Source organism: Sciurus carolinensis, chromosome 16 (assembly GCF_902686445.1).
Source record: "Sciurus carolinensis chromosome 16, mSciCar1.2, whole genome shotgun sequence".
In the NCBI taxonomy this organism is placed as follows: Eukaryota; Metazoa; Chordata; class Mammalia; order Rodentia; family Sciuridae; genus Sciurus; species Sciurus carolinensis.
The window spans coordinates 38,181,421-38,209,368 of record NC_062228.1 but is presented as its reverse complement, the minus strand read 5'-3'; the positions used below and the strand labels follow the sequence as shown (position 1 = coordinate 38,209,368).

General features: G+C 50.5%; 1 protein-coding gene across 1 annotated transcript; it reads right to left on the bottom strand.

Moving 5' to 3' along the window:
- Window positions 1–298: 298 nt before the first annotated feature.
- Window positions 299–27,633, bottom strand: Vstm2b (V-set and transmembrane domain containing 2B). The gene is made up of 6 exons (XM_047529458.1): window positions 27,448–27,633; window positions 26,424–27,042; window positions 25,674–25,858; window positions 24,582–24,611; window positions 22,749–23,217; window positions 299–828 (listed from the first exon to the last, which is right to left on the bottom strand). The coding sequence occupies exons 2-6, from the start codon at window positions 26,503–26,505 to the stop codon at window positions 740–742; spliced, it is 855 nt and encodes a 284-aa protein (XP_047385414.1). The 5' UTR covers window positions 26,506–27,042; window positions 27,448–27,633; the 3' UTR covers window positions 299–739.
- Between the last annotated feature and the right edge of the window lie 315 nt (window positions 27,634–27,948).

Here is a 27,948-nt window from a genome sequence, read left to right as displayed (position 1 = left end):
GGCCTCAGCCATGTGCCCTAGGCTGTCCTCCATGCTGGGAGACATCCAGCCAAAAGTACAGCTGGTGTCAGGGAACAGGAGCCTCGGCATCCAGGCTGCAGTGGTCACCGAGGCTGAAAACTCATACATGGCTGTAGAAAGGTTATTTCAAAGGTGTTTTTTATTCAACTGTTATTTAGCAATATACAATACAGTTTATAAACAAGTGTCTGACCTTGTTTCCAATCTTTATTTAAAAATAAATATTATTGACAGTGAATTTTAATTATGATGTCTTTTTTAATCAAAATGTCTCAAAAGAAATAATTTAATAAAAAAGAAAAGCCCCCAAAGAAAAGTAAATTAAAAAAATCCTAAACACAATAAGCTACTAAAAATATTTTGCTTTGTCAGAAAGGCTTTGACCCAACATTTTTACATATTATCCTAAAGATAACTGCTCAACAGTTCGTGCAAAATGAAGATTTGGAGGGAACGTGTAGAAAAGAAAAATACGTTGAAGTAGAGAAATCATTGATCCCATGCATACTGCATGGTCCAAACTCCATCTTATTTGGAAACTAGATGCATTATTTTGGGTATTCTACATTTGTGTGACTTTCCCAAAAATATGATTTATTTTCTGCGTGGACTTCTTCATGCTTTTCTCAGTCTCTCTGTGTCCATCTGGCGACGTGGTCCTCCCTGGGGGTGCAGGTAGGTGGTGTGTGCCTGCTGAGGTGCATGGGTGCCACGTCTGTCAGTGCCCCAGGAGCGAGTGCAGGAACCTATGCAGAGCTAACAGGAGCAGGGACAGGAGTGGGTCTGTGGCGTAGCTGGGGCCAGTTCCTGCAGGGGACGAGAAAACAGGCTTGGTTAACCCTGGATTCACAGAAACCTGGCAACTCACAAGCAGACCAGAAGAGAGTGAGACTTCCAAGGCCTCTTGATCTCAGCACCTGGCCAGATGCTGTGCATGTGGCTGCTTCAATTTCATGATAAAGCATTTTGTTGCTGCTGCTGCTTGTTATTTATAGACCATACATTTCAGGAGTCTACTGTGGTCAGACACAAGGTGCCCCTGGCCTAAGGGGGATGTGCTAGATTGTAGTTCTAAAGTCCAAGTCATTATCTTATTTTAATTAGAAGATGATTTGCTTCCCCTGCCCCAAGTACTATGCTGCAAAATGCTTCCAATATTGAAAACCTAGCTTCCCATCCTCTTCCAGGAAAATCACATGATTGCACACATTCTAACCTTGCTGGGACCCTGCTCTAGCTCCCTGACTAAACTACACAACTCAGTATAGGCCCTGTCTTAGGCATCCTGAATTATCTGTGTGACTCTTTTTTCCACAATTACATTGTCAGTCCGTCCTTTGAGCTGCAGTTGGGAATTCAGAAATCATTGATTGGTGAAGGTGAGTGAGCTACCATCCTTGAGAAATGACCCTAGCACTCTTAGGTCACTTCCACCTGCTACTCCATTGCAACCAGTAAGCTGGGTCCCTGGCCTGCCTCTGAGGCCTTAACACCACGCCTTCATCCTGCCTCATCAGGGCCACCTGCCCAGCTCCCTGATTGTTTTAAGAGTCTCCAGCTATTGCAAGGCCTCCTGTGAACCAGGGAAAGTCCACTGATGAACCCCAGTCTTCTCACCTAGGAAGTAGGATGCTCCCTTCAGGGTTGAGAGTTGCAAGTGTAGAAGCACTATACACGCCACTCATTGGTGCTGTCTAAGCCATAGGGAACTCACCACTTACTGACTCAGAGTCCAGCCCAATTAAGGGAAGCAGTTTCTTGCTCTACCCTGCTCACCTGGGTCACCTATCAGCCTTTCTCCTCCCTGCATCCACAAAGCCAGCTGGAGCTCTGCACCTATGAGGGGGGACAGAAGGTCCTTCTCTGTGTCAACACCAGAAGCTGCTGCCAGGGTGCCCTGTCCCTCCATTCTCACTCAGTGTGGATTTGTGACTTCCCTGACAAACCTGGGTCTGAATGTATGACTTTTTCTCCTCTTCAGGTGGAAGCACTATTGGTCTTTTCTATCCAAGGTGTTTCTTCCTCTTCTAATCATTCTTGCTCTACCCATGACTGTGTCATGGAGTTCATGTTCTGGGCCTCTGTCTCCCCTTTGTAAAAGGAGAAGGTTGGAAAAATGATCTAGCTTGAAATTCCAGGGTTCCCTCTGTCCATTTTGGGAAGCAGGGACTGCATTCAAACTTCTGAGTGAAAAGTGGATGGGGGCTATCCACTGCGCACATGTCTCATCCAGAGCTAATTGCTTCTGTGCACAGCTCTGAGCTCCTGTTGAGAAGCACAAGGACAGGACAGATCCAAATGTGCTAACCCTCCTCTTCAGATCTTAATTTTTCAGACAGTTGTCACTCCTGGCCCTCCTGCAGCTTGGCTCAGGATGCCACTCTGCCTCTGGCCATCCGTCAAAAGGAAGAATCGCAGTGCGGTGGTCACTCCAAAGACTCCGATTCTGCTTTGCTGCTCCTCACTGTCACGCATCACTGGGAAGGATGAGGGGTGGATGCAGTGATGAGCAAGTTGATGGATGGCCAGGTGCCTGGGTGGAATTCACCAAGGCTCAGGTGTACAGAAAACAAGAATCTGGCCAGAAGAGCAGGGTGCTGCATCCTGGGCACATAAGACCTGTGAGATCAGACCAAGCCCAAGGGTCTTCCTGATCTCCTGGCTAAGAACTTTATGGTCCTGAAAAACCCTGACACTTGAGCAGGTGGAGGTGAGATAGAAACAACTTATGTGAGGTATTTAAAAGTGGATGCTTATGCAGAGCACTCCAGACCTCAAGGTATGCAGTATCAAGAAAATGGTGAGCCAGACAAGGTAAAGTGGGCCAGGTGGCCTGGTTGGAGCCATGGACATAAGAGAGGCAAAGAGAGATTTAAATTTGCTTCCAAGTACCACTGACTAGTCACTGCCACTCTTACAGTCTCATCTATGCAAGTTGCACCTAAGCTTGAAATTGTGCAAGACTTTCCAAAGATCTCAGGGTGAAACAACCAGCCTACCGCTCTGCTCTGAAACAAGGAAGAAGCAGCAGAGCCAGAAGGGCTGCAGTGGTGGCTCCAAAGGCTTGGGGAGGGGAGACTGGGGTCTATGGGGACTTTGCTGTGTCTGCAGGGTGGCCACAGTTTGGCTCCTGGGTAGGGCCTCATTTACTTCCTGGCCTAGTGTGCCGTGGGGATTGGCAAGGGAGGTGATATGGGGCAGTGGGCTGGTACTGGGGAGATGGCTTCCAAGCTTAACTTTGTTGCCAACTTGCTGTTTATTCCCAGGCAATTCTCTTCACCCTTCTGGTTCTGTGTCACACTCCATAAAATGGGGATGTGCATGACCTGTTTCAATGGACTGGGAGCCAGATTAAGCAATATCTTAGCAGTAGATTGCAAAATGGTCACAAGAACCCCTGCCTGCCCCACACCTCTGACAGTACCCTCCCATGCTCACTCTGGTTTTGGCTATAGGACCCGCTTAGGCCAAAAGAATATGATCAGGTATGAAGCAAGCATAAACTTGAAAAGTGCTTGTGCATAGAGGCCTCTCTTCTTTCTTATAGCTCTGGAAACCCACTGCCATGAGATAAAGCCTGGATCTGCCTTGTAAAGGATAACAGCTATAAGATGTCCTAGCTGAGGTCCCTTTAGACCAGTCGTACCCCAACTGAATTGATATCAGTTGCATGAACGAAGCTAATAAAGACCAGAGGAAGAACTGCCTGCATGGGCTCAGCCCAAATCACTGAACCTCAGAATTACGAGCTGAATAAATAGTTATGGTGTTGTGCCTAGGCCACTGAATTTTAGGGTCCTTTGTTACACAGCAAAATCTAACCTATACAAGCATGGAAGCAAAAGAGCCTCAAATAGGGTCAAGAGTCATACAGATCAATGTTACAGAAAAGGGTGATAGAGTTACTTCTCTGAAAAGGGTTGAAGAAAAACTAATTTTGGTGATGTCCTTCTCTCAAGAGGAAACTTTCTAAGATAGAACAGGCAGGGCAGACTATCTCCTCAGTCATTATTTGGAGACCTCCCTGGATCTTTGGTGAAAGACAGATCCTGGATGTGGAACATTCTCCTATCTTATTCATGAGACATATAGACACTGTCTTTAAGTTTCCCCCAAAGAACCAGGGAAAACAGGGAAGACTGGTTTTGGGGCCTTGCTGGAGGAAGTAGGGTGTTGCTTCCTTCTTTGATGGAGACCCACTGTTGTCTAGCACTTGGTTATGGGGTCCCTTTTAAATCTGAGTCCCGAGTCTCTGCCTCACTGTTTCCTGAAGGGAGCTAGGGCTGTCAGCAATATTTGGGCTGACAGGTCCCAGTTCACCTTGACCCTTTAGGGCAGGGGCTGGGAGGGTATGTCTGGCTCAGTTGAGATGGGATCTTCTTCCTACAGCCTCTTTTTTGATGTGATGTGGAGACATCTGTGCTCCAGGGCATGAGGCTGAGCAGATTGGCTGGTGGTGGAGGCTGCTGAGTTGACTGGATGCTAACAGTCTCTTTATCTATTTCCTCCTTTCCCAAGGAGTGCCAGGAATAGACAGGAATAGCGCTGGAGCAGGCAGAAGTTTGTCATAATTAAGCTGGAAAATCAGGCTGCTTGGGAGGTGAGGGAAGTCCTCTGACAGACAGAAAGAGCCGCTGATTCATTCTGTACATGAAACCAGTATCTCCACGTTGCTAATCATTCTTAAAGAAATCAAAGCCTCTTTGACTTAAGATTAAGATATCAATTAAGATAGTAATTTTTTTTATCATTTAGATAGTGAGCAGGATAAGAGACCCTGAAAGAATACAATAGGGGCATTTATTCCCCTCTGCCCTCTCCCGCTCAGTCCAAGAAGCTTCTGCCTGGGAAATTCCTTACTTCCATTTATCCAGCAATTGCAGAATTCCAAAGCCCTACAGAAAAAAAATATGGAAGTTTTTATTTTAAAATAAAAGTGAGCCAGGAGGCCTTGTTGAGGCCATCCTCTGTGACTCCTGTCCAGGAGCCAAGCCTGTTAAGTTTCTGACTGGTGGCAGTGGGGTCTAGGGAGGTGGCAGCTTATCACCCACACTCTGGTCTGGCCTTTCCAGCACATGGGGCATATGCTTTCTGCTGTGGAACAGAGTGTTGAGGGGACCACTCACTGGGGGGCCGAGGAACCTGTGTCTAGTGGGCTCCACCACCACTGCTGGGTGGCCTGGAAGTTGCAGCAGGAGGTGGGAGTTTGGGTCAGCCAATTGCAAATAAATGCCACTCAGAGTCCTGGGGGTTTTGTAGAGTTTCTCGCAGGCTACTTTTTTTTTTTTTTTCTTTGCAGGTTTGAGAACAGTAAGCAAAGTGAAGATATTTTAAGGTCAGCAGGTTGGCTCTGGCTCCTGCAGCCTGGCTAAGTTGGAAGCTCATTTCGTAGGCTGACACTATGATGCTTTGCCTGTCTTTGACTTGCTCTCTCCAGGGTTGCGCAGAATATTCCCACGTTGCAGCCAGAGAAGAACTAGTCCAAGGAGAGATAATGTCCAGTCGTGAGGGGGCAAAACCATTCCAACTGTGAGTTTAGGTGTCTTACGTATTGATGGAGGACTACCATGGGGATCTCAAAGTCAGTCCCCTCCTCTCTTGAGCAGATCAAGGCCACCCACATCTATCCTGCATTTGTGATGTCATAATACAAGGGCTCCTTGGCTAGAAGAGTTAGGGAACCAATCTGAGTCACCTGAATGGGGGCCTTTTGTGCACCGACGTTCAATTCTATTTCTTTTCTCTTTTGCAGCCTTTTGAGAATGAGAGAAAAGGGCTGCTCCTGAGAGGCAACAATGGCCTTAATGGACTGGGCTTGAGCATTTATTCAAGGCTGGACAGAGGCCTGTCCTTTGGGGGTGACTGAGAATGGGCTGGCTCTTACCCACTGCTCCCCATCACTTGCCCTGGGCCACCATCCCACCTCAGCTGCACTCTGAGCCCCACTCTGTGAGTGCAGCAGATGAACATCCCCCAGTTCTGAAGGAGAAGATTCCCTTTCTGAGCTTCCAGGGGCCAGGGTGCAGTAAGTTTCCTTGGGCTTCCAGGGGCTTGTAGAATGAGAACAAAGAGAGGGCATCCCGGTCATGGACAAACACCATCTCTTTCTCTGCATATAGTTCAGAATGCCAGGCCAGTGCTAAGGACAGTGTCATCACTGGACCACTCCTGGAGACTGGTCCCTTACTCTTTTTCACTATTTTCCTACATTCCCAACCAACTTCCTGCCTCACAGGTTACAAAATGCCATCTTCTACAGAAACCAGGGGCAAGTAAAGGCACAAAGATGGGTCTGAGGGTTGAGCCTGGTTTGTACAAGGGTCTAGTTGGGTGGCCTCAGAGTTTTAAAATTATAAGTTCTAATCTGAATATAAAAATTGGGAGACATCCACATGAAGGCATGAATTCTGGAAAGGCCCAAGAACCACCAAGGCTGCTCCTGCTTTTCCACCAGGCTCAGCAGGAATGTCCCTGTCCTCACTACCTTCTGACACTCAACCTGGGCCCAGGGTGAGCTGCTAGTCTCTGCCCCCAATCTGTGCAGCTGAGTCTCTGCACACCTGTGTTACTCACCCATCACCCACACGCCATGCTTTGTTGATGCCTGAATTTGCAGCCTCTGAGTCATTCCTGGTTAAGATCCCAGAGGCTTAGCTTTCATCTCACCTCTCTCCCCATGCAGTGTGTGCCAGGGAAACCCCTTCCCTGACATGCAGGGCAGGTCCTACAAGTGAGCCCAGCCCTCTGCTCTGCCCTGGATGCTGCCTTGGTCCAGCTTGCTGCTGAGAGAAGATACCACCTTGCAGCGCTGCTTCCGGTGTTGACATTTTAATTAAAGCCTCTTCACAGATATTTATTCAAAGGGAGTTAGTGAGGAATAATTGAGCACTAACGGAATTTGTTTGGGTAGAATTAATTTCTTCCATAAAATTAATGTGTGCTGGTAACTGGGGCAAAACTAAGAGCAACTAACATTGTTGGGTTTTAAAGGAAATGGCGATATTTTAAAGAAAAGTCCAGTGTGGAATGGGGAGCCATGGACAGCGGATGAGATGAGGGACCATCAGTCTGTTCTTATTGTGCTCTGCTGACCAGTCCTACCCAGGCTCACAGTGCCTCCTGCTTCTGCCCAATTCTTCTTGACCCCTAACTCTGAGTAGCTAGCTCCTGGTTTTGAAAACAAACTGTCTGATGGACGTCATGTCTGCTGAGGATGATGTTCAGATTGCAGCCTCAGTGTCCAGACAGTGGGAGGAGCCCGAGTGCTCCTGGGGTGAATGGGGACAGAGCTGGTGTCACCGCCTATTTTAGCTATTTCTTGCTGTACTGTCCCCCCGCACCCCACCACAGCTCAGTGAAAACAGTGGCCTCTTAAAGCATTTTCCTGCCTTCATTACCACTGTGCCCATCCTGCTCCTGAAGATGCACCTGGAGAAATCTCCCTGATGGGTCCCTTCTGTTCACAAGAGAAAGAAACCATCTCAGTGCCACAGTTAGGGGCTCCCCGTGATGCCTCCCAATCACCTCATTCTCTACTGCCCCTCTGCTACCAGCTGTGTGCTCTGGTCCAATTCTTCGTGCAAACACCTGCAGGCTGACCCTGCAGAATGAGTAGCCACCTTCTTCCTAGGTCTGGGGCCAACCTGCCCCTTAACCTACTGCACATGTGCTTTCTCCTCCAGGGAGCACCCTTGTGCACCTGGGTACAGAAGGCTTGACACAAATGTCCGTGCCACTCATGTGGCCCTTGGCATGTCTTTCTCAGATGTCCCACATTTCTGGTGGCAGTGGATGCCTTTGCACTAGAGGGTTGGCCTTGGAGCGCCTCTCCTTAGCATCCCCAGTAAGCAGCTCTACCCATAGCCAGAACACCAGTCTGCTGACATTAGAGATGATTGACAGCAGGAGCGAATGGCAGGAAGGAGCCACAGTGGAGCTCAGGCAGACAGATGAGCCCTTTCACTGCAACAGTGGCAAAGGTGGCCTGTGCTTAGTAGGTGGGGGCTGTGGCAAGTGTGTTGCCCACGTTAAAGTCAATTTTTCTAATGGAGGAGTTATTTGTTTACTCCTATTTTACAGATGGGGAAAATGAGATCCAGGGAGGTGAAGGGACTTGCCTAAAGCCTAAGGTTGACAGATAAAATACAATTTACCCAGTAAAATTTGTGTTTCAGGTAAACAATGGGTAGTATTTAATACAAGTATATCCCAAACACAGCGTGGAGCATGCTTATATTGAGGTGCTATTGTTTTTATTTTAAAATCTGAAATCCAGATTTAAGGGCCCAGCCTATGTTTTTACTTGCTAAATTGAGCAGCCCTATTAAGGCCATGCTAGGATAAACAGCAGGCCTGGGACTTGAACCCAGGCAACCTGGTTTCTGTCCACATAGGGAACCCACAAAGAGCAAGGCCTCCTCTTCCCCATGTGCCTTGCCTGGGCCCTGAGGGAGGGGGAGAGAGGAGGAGATTTTTTTCTTTGAATGTCAACATTCAGAATGGCTTTTTTAATGTGGCCAACTTTGTTGCTAGCTCCTTTCCAGTTTCCTATTTCTTTACAAGTGGGTTCTTACCCCAAAAGATCCTTCCACAGTGTTAAAGAAAATGGTAAACAGAGCTGTCTCTGTGGTTGGGTGGCTGCTGTCAGTGGGGCCACAGGCAGCCCTGACCACAGTGGGCATCAGAGTGCTCACCAGGTGGGGAGGGTAGGGCTGCCTCCCTCACTGAGGGGGCCCAGGCTTCACCCTCACCCCGGGACCTATCTGGATTTGATAACCATAGGGGCTTTAGTGTGCTAACAGGCACCCAAAAGATTCTCAGTGCTAGGAGCTGTACTCAGTCCTTTGTGAGAATTCTCTCCTTTAACCCTCTCTGCTACCTTATGAGACACAGCTATTTTCCAGATAGCTTAAGTAACTTACCTAAGGTTGCACAGCTGCTAGGTGGTAGAGGGTAGTGGCAAGTGACTTCCTAATAACTATGAATTAAACCAGACTCCCTAGCCAGCTGGAAGCCCTTCCTGATCCCACCCAGTGGACAAACATTCTCTCCCTGCCTCCATACACCATTGAGTGCCTCAAGCTCCAGGCAAATTGGACTCCTGCATGGAGACCATGTGTACCCAGACTCTTCAGCCTCCAAGCCCTTCTTGGCACATGTTCTTCCCTTCACCAGAACATCCATCCCTCTCTCTGTTAGCCCCTCCTCCCCACCCAAGTTCCTTTGGATGGAAGACCTCACTCTTCTCACCCGGCTACAGACCCTGCCTCACCTTACTAGCCCACCTTGCATCCCCATGCTTCCCTCCCAGCTCCATCTCCCATCTACACTGCTGGTCTCTGTGCCCTTCCAGCCACCATCTGCCTCCTCCCACCCCTGAGTCTCCTTCAGATATCACATCCACTGGCTTCTTTTGTCCCATGGACTCCAGAGCAAGTTCCCTTTCTTCTGGGCTGTATTTGGGCAACTTGGGTGTATTTACCTTCTGACACCTGTCTCCTGTGCTAGAAGGTGGTTTAGGGGAGAAGAAACCATAACAGTCTCAGCTGTGTGTTTCCCCATCACCTGGCACACTGCCTGCACTGTGAGATGCTCACAAAATGTTTGTTGAATGAAGAAATAAAAGTCTTTCTTAGACACTCTAACTGGTCCATGATGCACCAGATATTTAGGTCAGATTCTTCATATGCAGCATTGCATTTTTATCCTTTAAATACCAACTAGGGCTGGGAAGTCTTTCCAGAATCCTCAGGGGAACACAGGGCTATCACAATGATCTGACCTTTCAATTGCCCAAGACTCAGCACACATCTTTTGGACTAACTTGATTTCCTTTCTTTCCCTTTTTTTTCCCCATTGACTCATGCTTGCTGAGCAAATGTTCTATCACTGAGCTACACCTCAGCCCTTGACTAACATTTACTTCAACTAATTTTACAATTTTATATTTGTTTTCCTTTCATTCCGATTTCTTTATTAAATTTTTATTCTATTATGCAGCACACTGTTTTATAAGCCACTTTAAATTTCTCTGTTAGGTGTTGCAGATATGTAAATTATTTGTAGATTTTGTATATTTCATATAAATTTTAAATTTTGTGTGTGTGTGTGTGTATGTGTATATGGACCATATCAATTGTTTTAAAATGTTTTAAAGCAGTAGAATTTCTTCATCAAGAAAATTGCTGCATTAACCCACAATAGATAAAGCCATGAGAGCCAGATCGCAGGTCCAAACTGGGGGTGGGGTGCCCAGGGTTCCAAAGAACACAGTGTGAGAACCATCGATCCTGCCTCCAGGTCTTTCTTGGCACGTGCTGTTGCCTTTACCAGAACATCCTTCCTTTTTTGTGTTAGCCCCTCCTCCCCACCCGAGTTCCTCCAGATGGAAGACCTCACTCTCTCACCCTGTTACTGGCCCTGCCCCACCTTGCTAGCCCACTTTGAAATCTAAAACTCTGGGACTTGTGGGTCCTGGAGTGCTTGTGTTCCCATTACACAGATTGGGGAATGGGGGAATATTGGGTTTTGAATAAGTGAACCCTGCCCCTCATTGAAGTCGTCTGTCCCAGTCCATTTAAATCCCAGTGGTGTGGGATACATCGCCTTCCCTCTACAGTCTTCCTGCTCCAATTAGTCAAAGTGTGCCCCAGATCCCTGGGTCAGACAAACAGTGGTTCTCAATGCCTGTCCAATGAAGGCTGCTCACCATGGCGGGGTGCAGGCCACTGTCTCTTCATCCTGCTCATTGGAGTGGCCAAGCAAAGCAGGAATCGTGAACCTGGTCCTTGGGACAGGGAGGAGGGCTGAATGTCCCTGAGGACTGTGCATTCAGGACTCAACAGCAGTTCTTTCCTCTAAGAACCTTCTTCTAGGTTCCATCTCAGTGATACTTGGATATTTCTTCCTATTGTTCACTAAGGACTTTTCCTTAGAAATACAATTTAACTGAAAAGGTTAACACATTTTAATTGTCCAGGGATAGTGCTCTGAAAATTCTATAACATGTGCTCATTAAATAAAATTAGCACAGAAGAGCTGCCCAGGAAATGTCATGCATTAAAATATGACCCTGTAGAATAGAAAGCATTATGAATTATTGCCTTGTGTATTTTTTGTTACATTAGTCTTTAAAGTGAATACAAGTATTCATCTGCCCATCTGGAGATTTGGTTTTTATAAATGCCTCAAAAAACATATCTACAATAACTTTCACATGGACAACAATCAGTAAATCTGGAACAGCTTGTATCTATCAGAGTGCCAAGTGTCCAGCAGGTGGAGGGGTCCCCTGCTCTTGTCCCACTAGGGGAGCTGGAAGCAAGCTGGGGACTGGCTGTGTCTGCTTGCTCTGCTCATACCTTCTGTGTACCATGGCTCAGGGACTACAGGCGGAACATGGGCTGGTATGGAATTCTGGGCCATGCCACTACCTGGGACCTTTCTCTCTATGGCTTCTCCCAAGAGGACGTGGCCAGATGTGCTGTGTTGGTGCCAGGGATTCCAGCTGTAGGCATATCCACAGTCCTGATTGCACTTATCTTTCAAGGTCCAACCTGCGTCCCATATCCACCCTTGTTTCCATCCATGTATCCACTCATCCTTCTTTTTATCCCCAAGTTACCCCTCTCTCCACCCATTCACACATCTTTCCTTCCACCCATCTATCAACTATTTTTTTCCATTCATTCTCACACCACTCGTCCTTCTGTCCATCCTTATCCATATCCATTTATCCTTCCTTCAACCCATCATTCATGTCCTCCACTCATTCACACATCCTTCCTTCTACCCATTCACCAGCTACTTGCCCTTCCATTCCAATCCACCTGTGCTGCCACCTATCCATTCAGCCTTCCTTTCTTCTTTTTGCTCATCCATTCATCCACTTATCCTTCCTTCTTCCCATCCATTCCATTCACTCATCCTTCCTTTCACACACACCCCATCCTCTGTTCATCCAGTCACACAGCCTTACCTCCACCCACCTGTCAGCTACTTGTTTTTCCACTCATCCATCCTGCCTCTCATTCAGACATCCATCTACCCATTCATCTAGTTAGTCCAAGCCCCATCATCTTGGCCTGGATCACTGTCTCTGAAGTAGTCTTTCCCCATCTGCTCTGTTCCTGCCTTTCTAATGTCACATTGGAAATGTGATCATTTCCAAAAGCATCATGCTCTGCCCCACCTCAGTTGCTCTCCATCCCACCATTCTTAGGATAAAGCCAAAGCTCCCTACCCCCATCATAAGGTCTCATAGTCTGATACTGTTTGACCAGCGAATTCCTCTTGACCTAATTTCCCCTTTACTTCCCTTTGCTTTCTCTGCCCCAGCCACACTAACCTTTTGCCAGGCCTTTAAATTTCCCCTGGTTCCATCCTACCACAGGACATTTACATGTTATTTCCTCTTCTTGGAAGTTTCTACCCTCTCTCTTTACCTAGTCAATTCTTAACTTTCTTCCAGAGAATTATGACTCAAACATCACTTCCTTGGGGTTCCCCTATTCTTAGCTCCCTTAGCCCATGGGTCTCCCCTTTAACATACCAGTCATGGCTGCAAATTTCCACTTGTAATGTGTTGATTTGACTAATGTCTGTCTCTCCCAGTCAGATTCTCAGGACCTCATTGATCTTTTTTATATTGTGCCCGCCATGTCTAGAATAATCCCGACATATAATATATGCTTGGTGAATAAAAGAAGGAACTAGTTCCAGGCCTAATGAATTTGGGGTGCTAGAGATACATAAATGAGAAAGAATCACACTTGTCCTTCAGAGCCATGATTCTGGATAGGGTACTCAGCTAGGTGCTGACTCCAAAGGGAAGGGAAAGCTGGGGAACCTCAAAGGCATAGCAAGGGACTTCTGGAAGCTCAGATTGGATGAGATCTCTGATTTCAAGGTCATGGAAGCTGTTCTATCAAATACCAGCCGACCTCAGCCCTACCTTTTCTGAGCCCCTCTGTATTCCAGCCACAGTCCATGTTCATTCTCAGAGTACTTCCTGTCTCTTCTGGCTACCATGGTTCCACCACAAGCTCCTTCCTGAGGTTGCAGCTGAGCCCACCCGATGCTCTGAACAATGCCCCTGCTCCTTGGCCTGGGACAGACCATATGTAGTTAGCCAGAAACCCCATCTCCAGCTCAGATGGAGCCCCAAGAGGACTTCAGTTCACCCTCCCCTAGGTTCCTCTGGACTAAGCAGCATTTGTATCAGAATCAATTGTAATAAAAGTTGTTATAAGAGGATTGACACTACAGCTGGGCTGCCCTGGCTTGAAGAATACCAAGGCTTCCTTCCTCCCCAGGAGAGCTGATGGGAGGGGCCATGGATCAGCAGAGGGAAGGGCTCTCTTGTCTTTGGAGCTCTCCAGTTATAGGTGGGGGACTAACTGTCCTTGGGGAGTCCATAGTTGGCTCTCTGCTAGGTGGTGGGTAGGTCCACATGGGACATGGAGCATTACGGTCAGGCAGGAGGGGTTCTGGCCTCCTGGACCTGCATATAGACTACATACTGCATACACTCCTGGGGGTGGCTTCTTTATTGTTGTTGTTGGTGTTCATTTTTGTCTTTTATGGTGTAGGGGTGTTCTACCACTAAGCTGCATCACTAATCCTTTTGATTTTTTATTTTTAGACAGGATCTTGCTAAGTTGCTGAGGCTGGCCTCGAACTTGTGATCCTTCTACCTCAGCCTCCTGAGAAGCTGGGATTATAGGCATGTGCCACCGTACCTAGCTTGGAGGTACTGTCTTTATCTTGAATTCTCACCAGTAACTAGGTGCCGCGTAGCAACCTTTAGAGGCAATCACCAGTCACAGCAGCCACAGTGAAGGAAGACAGGCAAGAAAAATGCAGGAGCACAAGGGGAAGAGCTAGCACATGCCCTGAGGCTGTAAAGGTGGCTCCAAGCTCTACTACCTGTCATGCCCATCCCTGAGGGGAATGGTGCTTCCCAGCACAAGTGGCTCTCTCTCTCTCTTGGTAAAAGTCTCAGGGAAGGGGACTCCAGGCACCTCCTTGCCAGCCCAGGTCTTCCCTAGAGGCTCTTCAGCTACCTGACAACAGGAGGGAGCTTTCTTCTGCCTGCTCCCATCCCTGTGCAGTGCTGCAAAAATCAGCCTCCCCTGGGGGTTCAGCTCCTTTGCTGCCTGGGCTCCACCTCCTTGCATCACAAGGGACCCCTACTGATGGCAGCCTGTACAACAAAGCAAGACCAGGCATAATGCAGGCGTGGCTTTCCCAAGGAGCCCAGTTGGCACAGCCAGGCCTACAGGGCACATGTGCAAACGTGCTGATTTAATTTGCTGGTGGAACATCAGAAACTGTAATGAAGCTGTCCTTGCTCACCAAGGAGCTCCTGACTCATGGAAAATAGTCCCAGCTAGACAAAGATGAGGACATAGCATCAACCCGATTTCTTACTCCAGCCCCCGAAATGGCATGGAATGAATGTACAAAAATAGCAAGTCACTGAGCCATTTGTAATCTCACAGCACTTTCTGTTCTGAAGCTCCATCAGTTTCCTGCAATCATCTCTAGCTCCACTCGCTAGTGAAGTCTTCTATCAGGGCACCCTGTCCAGTTTATTTACTGATCCTGGACACTTAATGCTGTTCACAAGAAAAACATTGATGACAAGAGCCAACACCTACTAAGCGTTTGCTAGGTGTCAGTCTCTATGTTAAGCTAACAGACATTTACGGATTATCTCTGATGCTATCACCCACCCTCTGGCATGAGAGGTATCATGATATGATAAACAGAGGGATGAACTTGCACATGGGAAATGAAGGAGTCAGGATTCGAATCCAAAGGATTGGACACATTTGGAAAATGGGAAGCATGGTACTTATGAAGGACGAGGGCAAGAGGGATAAGGTGCAAACTGTGATTTCTGGATGGCTGGAGCTCTGAGGTCCAGAAATGGGAAGAATTTGTTGGCATTCATACCCTGACTTCCCTATGAACATACTGGCCAAACAGTGAGGAATGTTTAAAATGTCTGGAGAGAAAGTGAGATGGCTGGAAATGGTGGCCACTGTAACTTCAGAATGGTCCTGAGTGTCTCCTGGGTTTATGTTTTGGTGTGTCAACCAGAAGGGACAACTCTCCAGAAGAATGACTTTTCTGGGTCATTTCCCCTGGTTTCCTCCTAACAGGGGTGCCCTGGTGTGCCCAGGTGTGTTCTTTTAGTGTCCAGTAAGCCTTCAAGGACTGTTGATGGTCTCCCTTGTGGCATCTTTCTGACCAGCTGGTCAATTCTGAGCTAGACAAAGCAGGACCCATGAGTATGGGAGTGTAGGTGGGTGGAGGGTGGGGAACAACTTCTAAAATGTCCACTGACAGTAGCCCCCCAAGACACTCTTCTTAGGGAATCCTAAAACCAGAACCAACATCCATCCAGTTCAAAGTAACTTTGAGATTTCAACCTAGAGAGCGGTAATGACAGATCAGAACCACCAATAATAGTTGGAAACAGTGTCCACCTAGGATTGGCGTCAGGGCCAGGCTTCACAAGGCCCAACTCTCAGGGGCCATTTCATAGAGGACATAGGCAGAAGGGGCCCGACCATAGCCCAGGCTTCAGACTCCAGCATCCACTGAAGGCACCCTGTTGCTGGTCCAGCACCTCCTGTGGTTTCCTCCATCGCTCAGTGTTCAACAGCAGCTAAACCCTAGCCCGGAGGAGGCCAAATGGGGTAATCCATCTTAGTATTTATAGCACATCTTGCCTGAAAGCAACAAAGCCATCAAGAAGCAGGCTAATTTCCCCAGAAGCACCACCCCAGGAAAGGAGGCTTGCCATTCTTCATAATGAATAGGTAGGAACCAGGAGTTACAGGGGCCAGGTTGACTTACTTATCCTCTTAAACTTTCCTGCAGCCCTTACATAAAACAAAGTGAAACTTCTCACTGCTTTGGATCCAAGTTTCCAAGAGATGCCTATTAAGAGTCAGCAAAGCATGGGGAGTACAAATACTTTTTTTATTCCTCTGTACTGCAGGAAAATGTCTTAAAACCATCCTCGCATCTCCCATAATGCTGAGGGGTTTAGACCACAGCCAAGCCCTTGCCACTGTCCACATGGAGCAGAACTAATCAATATCATATTACAAAAGCACTTGACCTCGTTTATCCCCACGGATGCTTGGGGAATCCTTAATATGCAGAGCTTTAAAAATGTGCGCCTGGCGTATTTAATGAGAAGCTCCATGGTGGGTTTGGCTCCAGGTGACATTTAGAAAGGCTGGCTCTCAGATCTTCTTCACTTGGGGGCTGCCACTGCAGCTGAGGAAAGGGTCTGGGCTCTGGCTGTGAGAAGGGGAAGGGCTGTGTCCTCTGGGAATGCAGTGGGGCAGGCAGAGTTAGGGAGAGCTGCAGAAAGGAGGAACCCTACAACAGGTGAGTGCGGCACTTGATGCATGTGTGCTAAAAGGCGAGTATTATTATGTATCATTATTATAATCCGAGAGCAGTTGTTTTATCCTTGGTCTGGGGCCTCTCTGATGCTGAGAGAATAGCTGTATAGTGAGCTGACTGACCACTCAGTGATGGATGTGATGGACAGAGGTCATTCCATTTGGTGTGACCACAGTCCACGGGGCACTGGGGGCAGAAGGGAGGGGAGACAACCAGGAGCTTTCCCAGAATTGACTGAAGCTGGGAGGATATCAGCTCTAGGTACTTCTTTCAAGCCTAAAACCCCACCCTGTCTACCGAAGGCCTCTTCAGATTGTCTCAGCTGGATCAGAGCTATTCCCACGGGGGACAGCTTAGCTATCTCTTTCCTGACATTACCTGGGTGCCCTGACTTCCTTATACATGAGTCCACAGTTGCCACCTCCAGTTCCCCCTTACCACCAGCATAAGGCTGGGTCAACAGGACCACAGTGAATGGCATTTAATGAAGGAGAGGACACCATATTGCTGATAATCACATGCCTTCACTGCTATAAGGGACGAGGCAGGCATCTCTTGCCAGCTGTGTAACTCAGTCATTTCTTTTACTAAATTCTTGAATTTTCCCCTTCAGGATGCTCAGAGAACCTCACCCTCTCTTCTCTGGGACACCTTTTGCCACATTTATTTTCTACTTAATTATGATCCTCATGTCACATAGGAACGTGAAGGAAGAGTGGATTATTTATTTAAGGTGGCCATTTTTGGGTCCTCCTGGATCCAGGGTCCCTGGCCGTGCTGGTGTGGTTGGAGACTCTCTTTTGCATTGTGATTCACCAAAGTCATGCTGGTACCATTTCTGCCAGTTTTAACATCCATCTGGGTCATGGGTTGAGACACAGTGTCTTCACCTTGCCCATTGCCCCCTTTGGTCATGGTTTATGGTTGCCATGGCAACATCCAAGGATGCTCTCCCTTGATGACTCCTGGCAGTAACTGCCTCTCGAAACGTCACACCCATGGCCTTTGCTTTCCTTCTCTCATTATTAATTGAAATATTGTGAGTCAGTTCTCCATGTGGGCACCAGGCAGCAGTTTGTCACATCCAGTTGGCTCTCTGTGGGGGTCATGGTGCCTTTCCTTGTAGCTGAAACCCTGAGGCTAATTAAAGGTTCACACACTATGATCTGATCCCAAGGTCCCTACAGAGGGGAACCTCTTGCCAACACACAAGTCAATCAGTTGCAGACTCTTATCATTTGAGCCCCTCTCTGCAGTGCATTTCCTGGTGAGAAGTGTTTGTCTGGAAGGTACTTTGTTTCTCTCTGTCTCTTTCTCTTTCAATGGAAACCAGCAATGAAGTTTTCATGACAAATGGGCCAGTGTTCAGATTAATTAGGAGCCAGATTTATGAACATGGCTAAGAAGGGGCCCAGCCTTCTATGCCTGTTCTGCTTTGCTAATCCAGCTCATGTTTATTTTTAGGTACAAATACCAAAACGTCTCCTGACAAATGAGACGTGAAATAAATGAGTTTTGCACATAAACTTTTAATGCAAATGTGTATTTGGCTCTGTTCGGCATATATGGGTGTGGGAAGGGTTTTCTTTCCTGACTGTGCAGTAGCTAAAGAATGAAGATGTGAGTAAGTCCTTTCTCTCTTTTTTTCTGGCATTATCAAAGAAGCCCAGTTAACAAAATAGAGATCTCCTTCTGTTGTCCTTCTGGGAGCAATTGTTTAATGGGGACTGACTACAGAGGTGAACTGGGATCACCCCTAAAGTCACCAATCTGAAACTGTTCGTGTCCATTCAACCAGGGCTTGGGATGGACCTTTTCTGTCTCCCAAATCCTCCATCCATCCTTATGCATTATGCTCTGAGCCCCTGGGACTGACCTCTATAGATGGTTTCATCCCACTGTCCTTGTCCTTGGCTTCTAGGAGGGTTTGGTCAATTGGAGGATCTGACAGGAAAATGGAGATCAGAAGGAGAGTGAAGTTCTTGCTAGGTCACTGTGGGTTGGCTGCATCCCTTCCCTGAGGTCATGACTCCTATGAGGCAGCCCTGTCCATCTGGCTATCCTCTCTGACTTCTGTTATATGCTCCTAACCCCTGCTCTTTTAGCCTGGGGGTGCTAATGACTCCCACTGCTATTGGCCTTGAGGACATGGCAGCAATCCTCTGTTGGGGGTCCTGATCCCATTCACACCTTTGTAAATACTCCTTATCAACTCCCCTTAGGGACTCTGTTTGAATGTGTCATCTGCTTCTGCCAGAACCTTGACTGATAACACTCTTGCCTGCTAACCAGGAGGCAACAGTCCTTTCTGGACCCTTCGCCACATAGCTGCAAAGAACTTGATCTGGATAGGCCAGTTCTGAGGACACACTCCTTGAGCTCTTTCTCTGCCTGTTGTTGCTGCAGGCTCTGAGCCATCAACTGGCTGGTCACCTTGCAGGGAGGCTCAGCAGGACCCAGCACTGGTGGCCAAGCTTGGGACACTGCTCAATGAGGCAATTCTTTGGGAAGGTTTATTAATGTCTGCATACGGTGGAATAGCAGTTCTCATGACTGGAAGTAGGAAAGAGAATGGTGAGTTATTGTTAAATGGGTCTGAAGATTCAGTTGAGGAAGATGAAGAGAGTTCTGGAGAAGGACTGTGGTGATGGCTGCACACCATGAATGTACACACTGTCACTGAACTGAACACCTACAAAGGATTAAAGTGGTAAACTTCATGTTTGTGTATCTTACCACAATAAAAATGTCAGACATAAAAACAGAGAATTAGTCTGCAAGTTTTCATGCTCATCCACATGGGGGGTCCATGGTCTGGGTGGCTTTGGGTGGCAGGGACAAGATGGGACACAAAACTGATATGGGGGCTGGGGTTGTAGCTCAGTGGTAAAGCACTTGTCTAGCACATGTGAGGCACAGAATTCCATCCTCAGCCCCACACAAACAAACAAAAAACAAAACTGGCATGGTTCCTTCCTTGGGATCAAGGCTGATCAGGTGTGTATGTGGATTAGAAATTACATAACTCATGCTCAGATGATACACAGATGATACGCAGTTGTAGACATAGAGGCATCTCCTTGCAAAACAACTTCCTTAAAACTTCATAAAGAGTAGGGGACACAGCTGTACTGACCTCAAAGATGAAGACACACCTTCTAGAAGAGTTGGGGAGGAACTCAGAGTTCTTTTTGAGATACATCGACCTGACTCCTGGCAAGGGTTATTGGGTGACAGAGATCTCAGGGTCACCATAATTTATCCCAGTGGCAATGCCCTGCTGGGAGCCCTGCTGGCTGTACTTTCAAGATGGCAGTAAACCCTGCCCCCCATTCCAGGAAACACAGACAGGAGCCCTCAGCCTGGGCTGCTTCCCTGACCTACTTATATAAGCATTACTATATTGCTTTGTGGCTGCCAGGTCCCCAAGGCCCAAACTGCTGGGATAGCCCTGGGCACTGTACCATCAGAACTGAGCTGATGGGAAGACCCCATATCTTCTAGAAAGAAAGGCACTCTCCATTCCACCTTCCATGAAAGTGTTTTCTGCTGTGGGCTGAAATGCCCGGGAGCATCCCCATTCTCTTATTCAGGCCCTGTGGCTGGGACATAGTTTAGAGACTAGGCTCTCAGATAGGTCTTGGGCTCAAGGGTCAGACTCTGGCCAGGAGAAAAGGGAGATTCAAAAAGGAATGCACTCATGACCTTCACCTTGTTCCCATCTTGTGTGAACCCTATGACTGAGTTCACTCTCATAGATCTTTTTCATTTGACACTGCCTTGATTAAACTTTCAACCAACCCTGTTGATTCCACTTGGCTTTTAAGGCCCCTTTTAGGTTGGCCTCCAACTACCAAGGAGTTAGTTTTATTTCTTCTATTCTCTCCTCTCTTACCAGAGCAGCTAATGACCATGGTGATAATAATGAACATATCTTTGTAGCAATGTCCATACCAAACTTCTTCTGTGGTCAGGGATTAACCTCTCCATTTTGTAGATGGCTCAGAGGTGTTAAACCATGTGCTTAAATTCACAAAGCCAGGAAGTGGTGGAAGCACAACTCATATCTGGGCTCCTGCCTTTCAAATCCTTTGCTTTAGTACTCTACCCATGGTCTGAGGAACAACCCAGAGGTTACCCAGGTTCCAACCTGTGACACTGTTTACTTTCTGGGGCCCAAGAGGATAGGGCAGAAGAGTCTTTTCACCAATCAACATCAATTTAACCACTCTATAAGTCAACAAACACTTTTCCAATACCTACTGTGCACAACATAAAGATGGTTAATTTCCCTAGATTCTTGTTTCCCTCCCACTGTGAAGAGATGAGGTTGAAAAGCAGTTGCCAAGTCAACGACTACATTTTCCAACATCTACACTGAACCATGTGATGGTCATTGGATGAGGGAAGAAGCATTATTTACCACATCTAAGCCTGGTCCTTAAACACCCACCTTGCATTCTTAACACCAGCTTTTCCCTGAGAGAATTAAGCACTACAAAATGGTTTGAGTGGTTGTTTTTTTGATTTCTCAAGAGTGATACATCCTTTGGGTAATTCTGAATGCTCAGGAAAGAAGTTGATTCACTACAAATGTGTGTGACTTAAAGCCTAGGGTTTTGTTACCTCCAAACTGGGTTGAGATGAGCTGCTTCCATTTCTCTTTCCTCGTCTATTAGCCATATGTCAATCCTGAGTGACTTGGGGAGCCACTTGCTGAAGATGGTAAAATCTGTCAGTCTGGGTCCCTGAGTAACTTCATGGAACAGAGCTACCATACCCTTCACTCCAGGGCAGGACTTGAAGTGAACAAGAAAAATAAATTTGAAATGTATCAAGTCCACGACATTTTGTGGTTTGTAACAGCACCAAATGTTATCTTAAATTAATATAGGGGTGGAAAGTTCCAAGACAGGTAAGTGATATTGGAGTCTTTTGGGAGAGGCCCTCTGCAGTTTCTAGATGATGCGCCTTCCCCATGGCCTGGGGAAAGTCTTGTGGATCACTGTATGGAGCTAAGAGGAATGGGCTTCCAGATCCAGGTAACAGCCTGAGACACTCTGGAAGCTCCCATGGGGGAATAGCTGAGCATGAAACAGAACTGATTTGTAGAATGGACCTGCAGCTCCTAACTGTTCAAGGGCTTAACAATCAACAAGGGAGGTAGAATAATATGGTGATATGAGACCTGTCACCTTGAATTCAGCAGAGTGGTCCAGAAGTCTTCCTCCTTAGCTGGCAGCAGGTGGACCATACTTTGAGAACTGCCATAGTAGGGACATGTGCTCCATCACACCTGGGAGGTTTTATACATGTGACCGTCTCAGCCTCCCAATGCTATAATTGTAGTAGAGATGCTCTCCAAATCAAACAAGACTGAGGGAGTGGAATTCAGACAGGGAGTGACTTACTTAAAATCAGAGTTAATCTGAGGCCCACCTTTGAGTACAGGGAAGGTGTGGGGAGTGCCTTAGGGGAAGGAGCACACTGGGTACTTGGTCTTTCTGCCCACCATACCCGCCCCACTACTGCAAATCAGCCCTTCCTGGACCTGCTCCTTGTGACCTTCAGTTCATTTTCCTGCCCTGTTTTCCAACAACCACTTCTCTCAATCCTGTCCTTTTCAGCCTCTCAGTTCTAGGAAAGCAGTCTTAACCTCTGGGCCTCTTCCTAATAATGAGGAAGAGCTTGAACCATAACACACTCTCCTCCACATCAAGGACTCAAGGGGAACAAGAACTGTAACTTCTAGCAGGGTGCAGAGCTGATGCCTAAACCCACCTTGTGCTTTGCCAAAGAGAACAGAGGTAGCACCGGCTGGTCTACACTAACTAGGACAACATCTGTCTGTCCAATTGAGCCAACTTGCATAGAAAGAAACAGATCCTAAATTTTAACTGTCTCCTCCCACTCTCAACAGGGTGTTGAGACCTGGGGAATGTTCCTCTCCATGTTTAGTACTCACTGAGTAAAGTGACCCCCGCCCCCCGCACCTCCACAGGAGTGCAGCTCTCTGGGCCCAGTTCTTCAAATTCAAGAGGGCTCCCCAAACTCCAGCCTCGGTACTGGCAGGGCAGCCCCCGCATTCATAAACACACGTTGTGAATGCTCCAAGAGCCCAAGAGTAAAGACAGAGAAACAGCAGAAAGAGAGAGTTGAGCAGCTATAGAGGCGCAGCGGAGCATGCAACTTAGCTAGGAACAGTATGCTTATGCAAATGATTTAGATGCCGCGGCCGCTCCGTGGTAGTCACCCTCACCCCTCCAATGGGCGAGTCCCCTCTCCACGCGATTTCTTACCCGAGCCATGCCTCTGGCGCAGAAGGACAGCCTGGCCCAGTGGCGGCGACGCTGATGAAGCAGCGGCAGCAGCCGCGACCGTAGTGGTGGCTGTGTGGGCTGCGGAGGCGGCAGCTGACTCGGGGACTCCGGGTCCGGGGTCCGCAGGGGGGCTCCCCGCCGGAGGGCTCTTGTCTCGGCCAGGCTCAGAGGTGGTGCGGCCCGTGGCGCCCACGTTGTTGGTGTTGGAGGCGCTGGGGGATCCGTGGCGACGTGGGCCGCTGCTCTGGATATGGGACACGGCCTCTGCAGCCTGCATGTTGGGTGGTGCGAAGCGCGAGAGCACACGTAGCAGCGCCTGGGCCTTGTGTTCCTGCGTGTCGTCGTCGCTGTAGTCTGACACGCGGCACTCGTATACGCCCTCGTCCTGCAGTCGCACGGCTGAGAGCCGAAGCCGATGCGAGATGTCATTACCCTGGACACGCACGGTCTGCAAGAGAGTGGGGTTAGAGGCTGGGCTGGGGGAGGTCCCAAACCTGCTCTTCTTGGTGCTGTCAGTTCCCGTCCCTGCCATTGCATCCCCTTGCCAGCGCACCCCAATACTTCCAAAACTTCCTCGATCCTGGACTGCCCACCATCAGGTCTGGCTTTCCTTTCAATTCATATCTCCCCAGCAGCATGGGGCTCCCAACTCGCTTGGGCGCCATGTTGCTATGTCCATTGTGCCTTCAGATCCCCCCTTCTAAAATCCCTGCTCCATCCCCACACACCTTGTCTTCCCCTAGCTTTTGCTTCAGAATGGCAGTCACCCTTTCCTTCCTTCCTTCTGCACCTTCAAGAAAGAAGTCTGGGTCTCCTGATAGCTAACCGTCCATGTCTTTCCTGCTGCAGGTGCTCCAACCAAACGCATCAGCTCTGAGGCATCGCCTCAAGTAGATCCCAGCTACTCAGACCCGCATTCACGGCTCCTTTTTATCTGGAGTTGGGAGGGTCTGGGTGGAGTCCTAGGGACAGCCGCCGTGCCCACTGTGATCCCCGCCCGTCACAGCTAACCCTTGCTCTCCCAAGGAGACAGGCGACACTGAGGCTGCTGCCTGACTCCCCAGCCTCCCGTTAGGAACCCGCCTTTCCGAGAGGATGCCTGAAGCCGGCGACAAAGCGCTCCTCCCTGCGGCCTGGTGGAGACTTGGGGAAGGAAGCGCTCAGCGGCACTCACCAAACACCCAGGGAGCCCTCACCTCTGAACCGAGCCCTCGAGGCTCTCGCTGTCTTCAGGCCCTGCTACTTCCACGCTCCTACTGCGGAAGCTTGGGTGCATCTCCCAGCTTTACGAACCCCAGGACCCTGGCCCCGAGCAGCTTGGCCAGACTACCTGCCACCCCGCCCCCAACGACACTCTGCTCTCAGGCGGAGGACAGGGCTGTAGCGGAGGGGGCCGCCCAGGCCGCGGAGCCTGCGTGCTGGGCGGAGCGGAGGGATGTGGGAAAAAGGAGCACTGGTCTTGGCGAGGGCAAGCAGCCGCGGGCTCGCGGTGCTAGGAGAAATGATAAAAGAGGAAAAGCCAGCAGACGCGCAAGAGGCGTAGGCACGCGGTCCGGAGGAAGAAGAGTTTTACAGGTGAGCGCCTAGCGGAGTAGGGAGACTCAGGCCCTGGACCCTTGATTTACACAAAAGAGAACCGACCCAGCTATCAGCGACAGATGGCGCCCAGACACGCCAAGCAGCAGACAATGCAAAGCCGCGAGTGCGATTGTATACCGCACGGTTGCCTAGATTTTCTAAAGGGGAGGGAGCTGCGGGGCGCGAACCGGCCAGAAGGGGTCTCCCGCGGCCCACGCTGGGCTCCACACTTACGCTGATTTTAGTTGCATCCTTATTTGTTACCTAAAAATGCAAAGAGGGAGAGAGACATTAGGCTGGTGGTATTCAGGCTGGGGAAACTCAGATCTGCCTTTAGAAGAGAGACCTTCCAAGAGCAGGCTGGGACCCGAAACTGCCTGGGGTATGGCGGGGGTTGAGGGCATGGAGGACATCGGAATTTCTGGCAGTTTGGAAGAAAGCGGGGTTTAGAGCTAGCATGGTGCCTGCCAAGGAGTGGCTGTCCTAGCACACACCTGCCGGCTGTAGAGGGGAGACTGCATTGCTACGAAGGCCCATGTCCCTTCTGCGGAGCATCCTCATTCCCTTCCCATCCAAATCCTCCATTTAATTTGGAACGGTGGAAAATTGAATGGTGGGGCTGGCCGGGGTGTCTGGACGGTGCCCAGTGACAGACATGCATAACTTTGGTAGGGAACCTGGGGAGAATGTAGGTACGTGTGTAAGTGTGTGTGTGTGTGTGTGTGTGTGTGTGTGTGTGCGCGCGCTCGCGCGTTTGTGTGCGCGTTAGAATGCGAGTAAGAGTGTGGGTTATGAGGCAGACGGGCAGCCCGTGTCGGTTTGCAGCCACAGGGAGGCAATCCCTCTGATCCTGTGGAGGCTAAAGGTGACCTGCTGGCTTTCCCATATACGGTTTTCTGTCTGCCTCTGGAACGCAGCCCGAAGGAGCTTAACTCTTTGGCTCTGTGCCCTGGGGACCTCGGAGTGGCAGAGGGCAGGGAGAGCCTGGTGGAACCAAGGGGTCTTCCCTCACTAGCCAGCACCTATCAAACGCTCGACCCTCATCAAGAAGACCAGACGAACTGGACCAGGAGTGGCTTTTTAGGGGCTGGGATTGGATTGAATTCCAGGAGGTTGCAGAAAAAGGGAAACTATCAAAAGAATCGACAGGGTTTTGAGTTAACGGTTGACTTCGAAGATGGCTGTGGGATGCCGAGGGTGGGAGATGGGTTGCGTACAGGGCGGCACACTGGGTCCATGAACCCTGCAGCCTTCTTCCTGGGGGTAACTCTCGCTGCCCTAGCCCTGAGTCCCCGGAGCTCCTTTGACGCGTGGGCAGCAGGGTACCTTGCTCCGGGCGCCTGGCACGCTGAGCGCCAGCTCGTGTAGCAGCTCCCGGGGAGGTTCCTTGAGGTACCACCACTGAATTTCCAGCGAATACGAGGTGGCTCCGCTGGCCCGGAACGCGCAAGGCATTTCGATGTCGTCTCCCTCCCGTACTGTCACATCTTTGGGGACTTCGGTGAATGTAGCTGGGGGCGGGGGGAGAGAGAGGCGTGACCATCTGTAGGGCGGGGGCTTGGGGCAACCCGAGGCGAGGCGGTAGGTTCCCCGCTTGCTCACTGGCTTTGGGCTCCCCACCCCCCAGTTACTTCGTGGCCCACGGCCGGAGGCGCTAGCAAAGTTCAGTCCAGCAGCTGCAGGGCGGCAGCAGGGACTGGCCACCGGCCGCAGGCTGCTTTGCTCCAGATACGGTGGGACGGCAGGGGCGATTCACGCTTCTCGCCAGCTCTGGGCCGCACCACCAGAGCCAAGCTGGGCGCGTTAACTCTCGCTCCCCGCAGGCCTCCTCTCAGTAGCCGGATCCCGGGCCGGACTCGGAACGACTCCCGAGCGGACGCCACCGCTGCGGCGACCCTTTGCTGTTTTCCTCCCCCTACCCCTCCGGGCCAGGACTGCACACCAGGATTACTGGAGACCATGAATCCTTCCCCTTTTCTTCCTCTTTCTCCTCATGGCAGCCGGGGCGGGCTGGCTCCGGTGGACCCAGCAAAGAATCCCCCGAGCCCACCGCGGCAGCGAAGTTCCCGCGCTCACCGTCGGCCACGAAGAGCAGCAGTGCGTGCAGCAGCAAAGGCGGCAGGTATCCGAGGGCACCGAGCCGGTTCCGCTGTTCCATCTCCCGCAGGGGGCGCGGCGGCGGCGGGGGCCCGGGCGCGGAGAGGCAGCGGTAGCAGCAGCGTGGGCTGGGCTCCGGCTCCGGCTCGGGCTAGGACGCCTCGGAGCCTGCCATGGCCCCGCACGGCGTCCCCTCCCCTGGCCGCCGGCGGCCGCCAATCAGCCCCTCTCCCTCGCCGGCTTGCCCAGCGCGGCTGCGGCTGGGGTCGCTGCGCGAGTGTGCAGGAGGTGAGGTCCCGCCGGAAGGCTACGGGGGATCGGTCAGTGCTTCTCTCTGTCTGGTGGTCTACAGGACGATGGTGATATGCGGTTCAGTCTCTGCCCGGCTGGCCGGGCAGGGTCCGGGCTGTGCCAGGACCCATCCCTGGCCAAGGGAGTGCGCGCCTCAGAGCCGTGAGCTTCTGCCTCCTGGTCTCCTGGTTCAGCTCCCGACTACCACCTCCTCCAATCTTTGCCTAGCTCTCCCGTCGCCGCCCCCGCCGGTTTCTCCGCGGCTCTCTCCGCAAGGCGAGTGGGCGCTCAGCCGCGGCGCGCAGACCTGGCGTCCGACCCAGCGCCGCGCGGGGAGAGCGGGTCCGGCGAGGCGGACCCAGATCCGGAGAGAGGTGGGGAGAGGGGGAGGGGAGGACAGGGAGGGGGCGGTCAGTGGCTGGGCGCCGAGCCGCCTCCACCGCTGCATCACCCCCGCCCTCCCCTCCTCTGCTACAGCTCGCACCGCCCCCCGCCCTGGAGCGCACCCCCTCCCTCCTCAGGGGTCGCTTAGAGGGACCACCACTTCTCAGGTTGGAGCGCAGCCCCGCCTCGCACCCTCTTTGCTTGGTGGTCCTCCCACCCAAACTCTCCCAGGTTTCTTCCCAGTCTCCATCCCTCGAGACGGCCGCTTGTCCCTGCTCCCTGTGTGTCCCTCGGCCCTTTCTGCAGCCCCCAGGCCTCAACTCCTTACCCCAGTTTGGGCAACGAGCTGCACCACTCTTTGGCCCGAGCCCGGGCCATGGCGGGTGGGTGGGCGCCGGGGGCCTGGGAGAAGGGCGGAGCGCTGTGCCGGGCCGGGGATGAGGCCGGGTGACGGCGGCGACGCCGAGAGTCTGCAGTGTGTGAGCGAGAGTGAGCGCACAGCGCCCGGCGAGCAGGTGCCTGTGGCGCGGAGAGCGCACCAGCGAGCCAGCAAGCAGCGGCCGTGAGTGACGGCAGAGGCGGCGGGGGTGGGGTGGGGTAGGGAGCGCCGGGCACGACTCAGGGCTCGGGAGGTTTCTGGGCGGGGGCGGGGTTCTTGTCCCTCGATAGCCGGTCCCGGCCTACCCGCACGCTCTTAGCCGGCGGTTGCCCCTTCTTTACCCAGTCCAAAGGGAGATCCCGGGGCGGCGGGAGGCAGAGGTCGAGTCCACCGCCGCGATCCGGAGCCCATCCCCCGCTCTTGCAGCCCCTGCATTCCTGTCTCCCCTAG

Coding starts and splice junctions, on each gene's coding strand:
- Vstm2b (XM_047529458.1), bottom strand. CDS start 26,505: ATGGAACAGCGGAACCGGCTCGGTGCCCTCGGATACCTGCCGCCTTTG. Junction 24,612..25,673: donor TGCCAGGCGCCCGGAGCAAG/GTACCCTGCTGC, acceptor TTGCATTTTTAG/GTAACAAATAAGGATGCAAC. Junction 23,218..24,581: donor AGGATGCAACTAAAATCAGC/GTAAGTGTGGAG, acceptor ACTCTCTTGCAG/ACCGTGCGTGTCCAGGGTAA.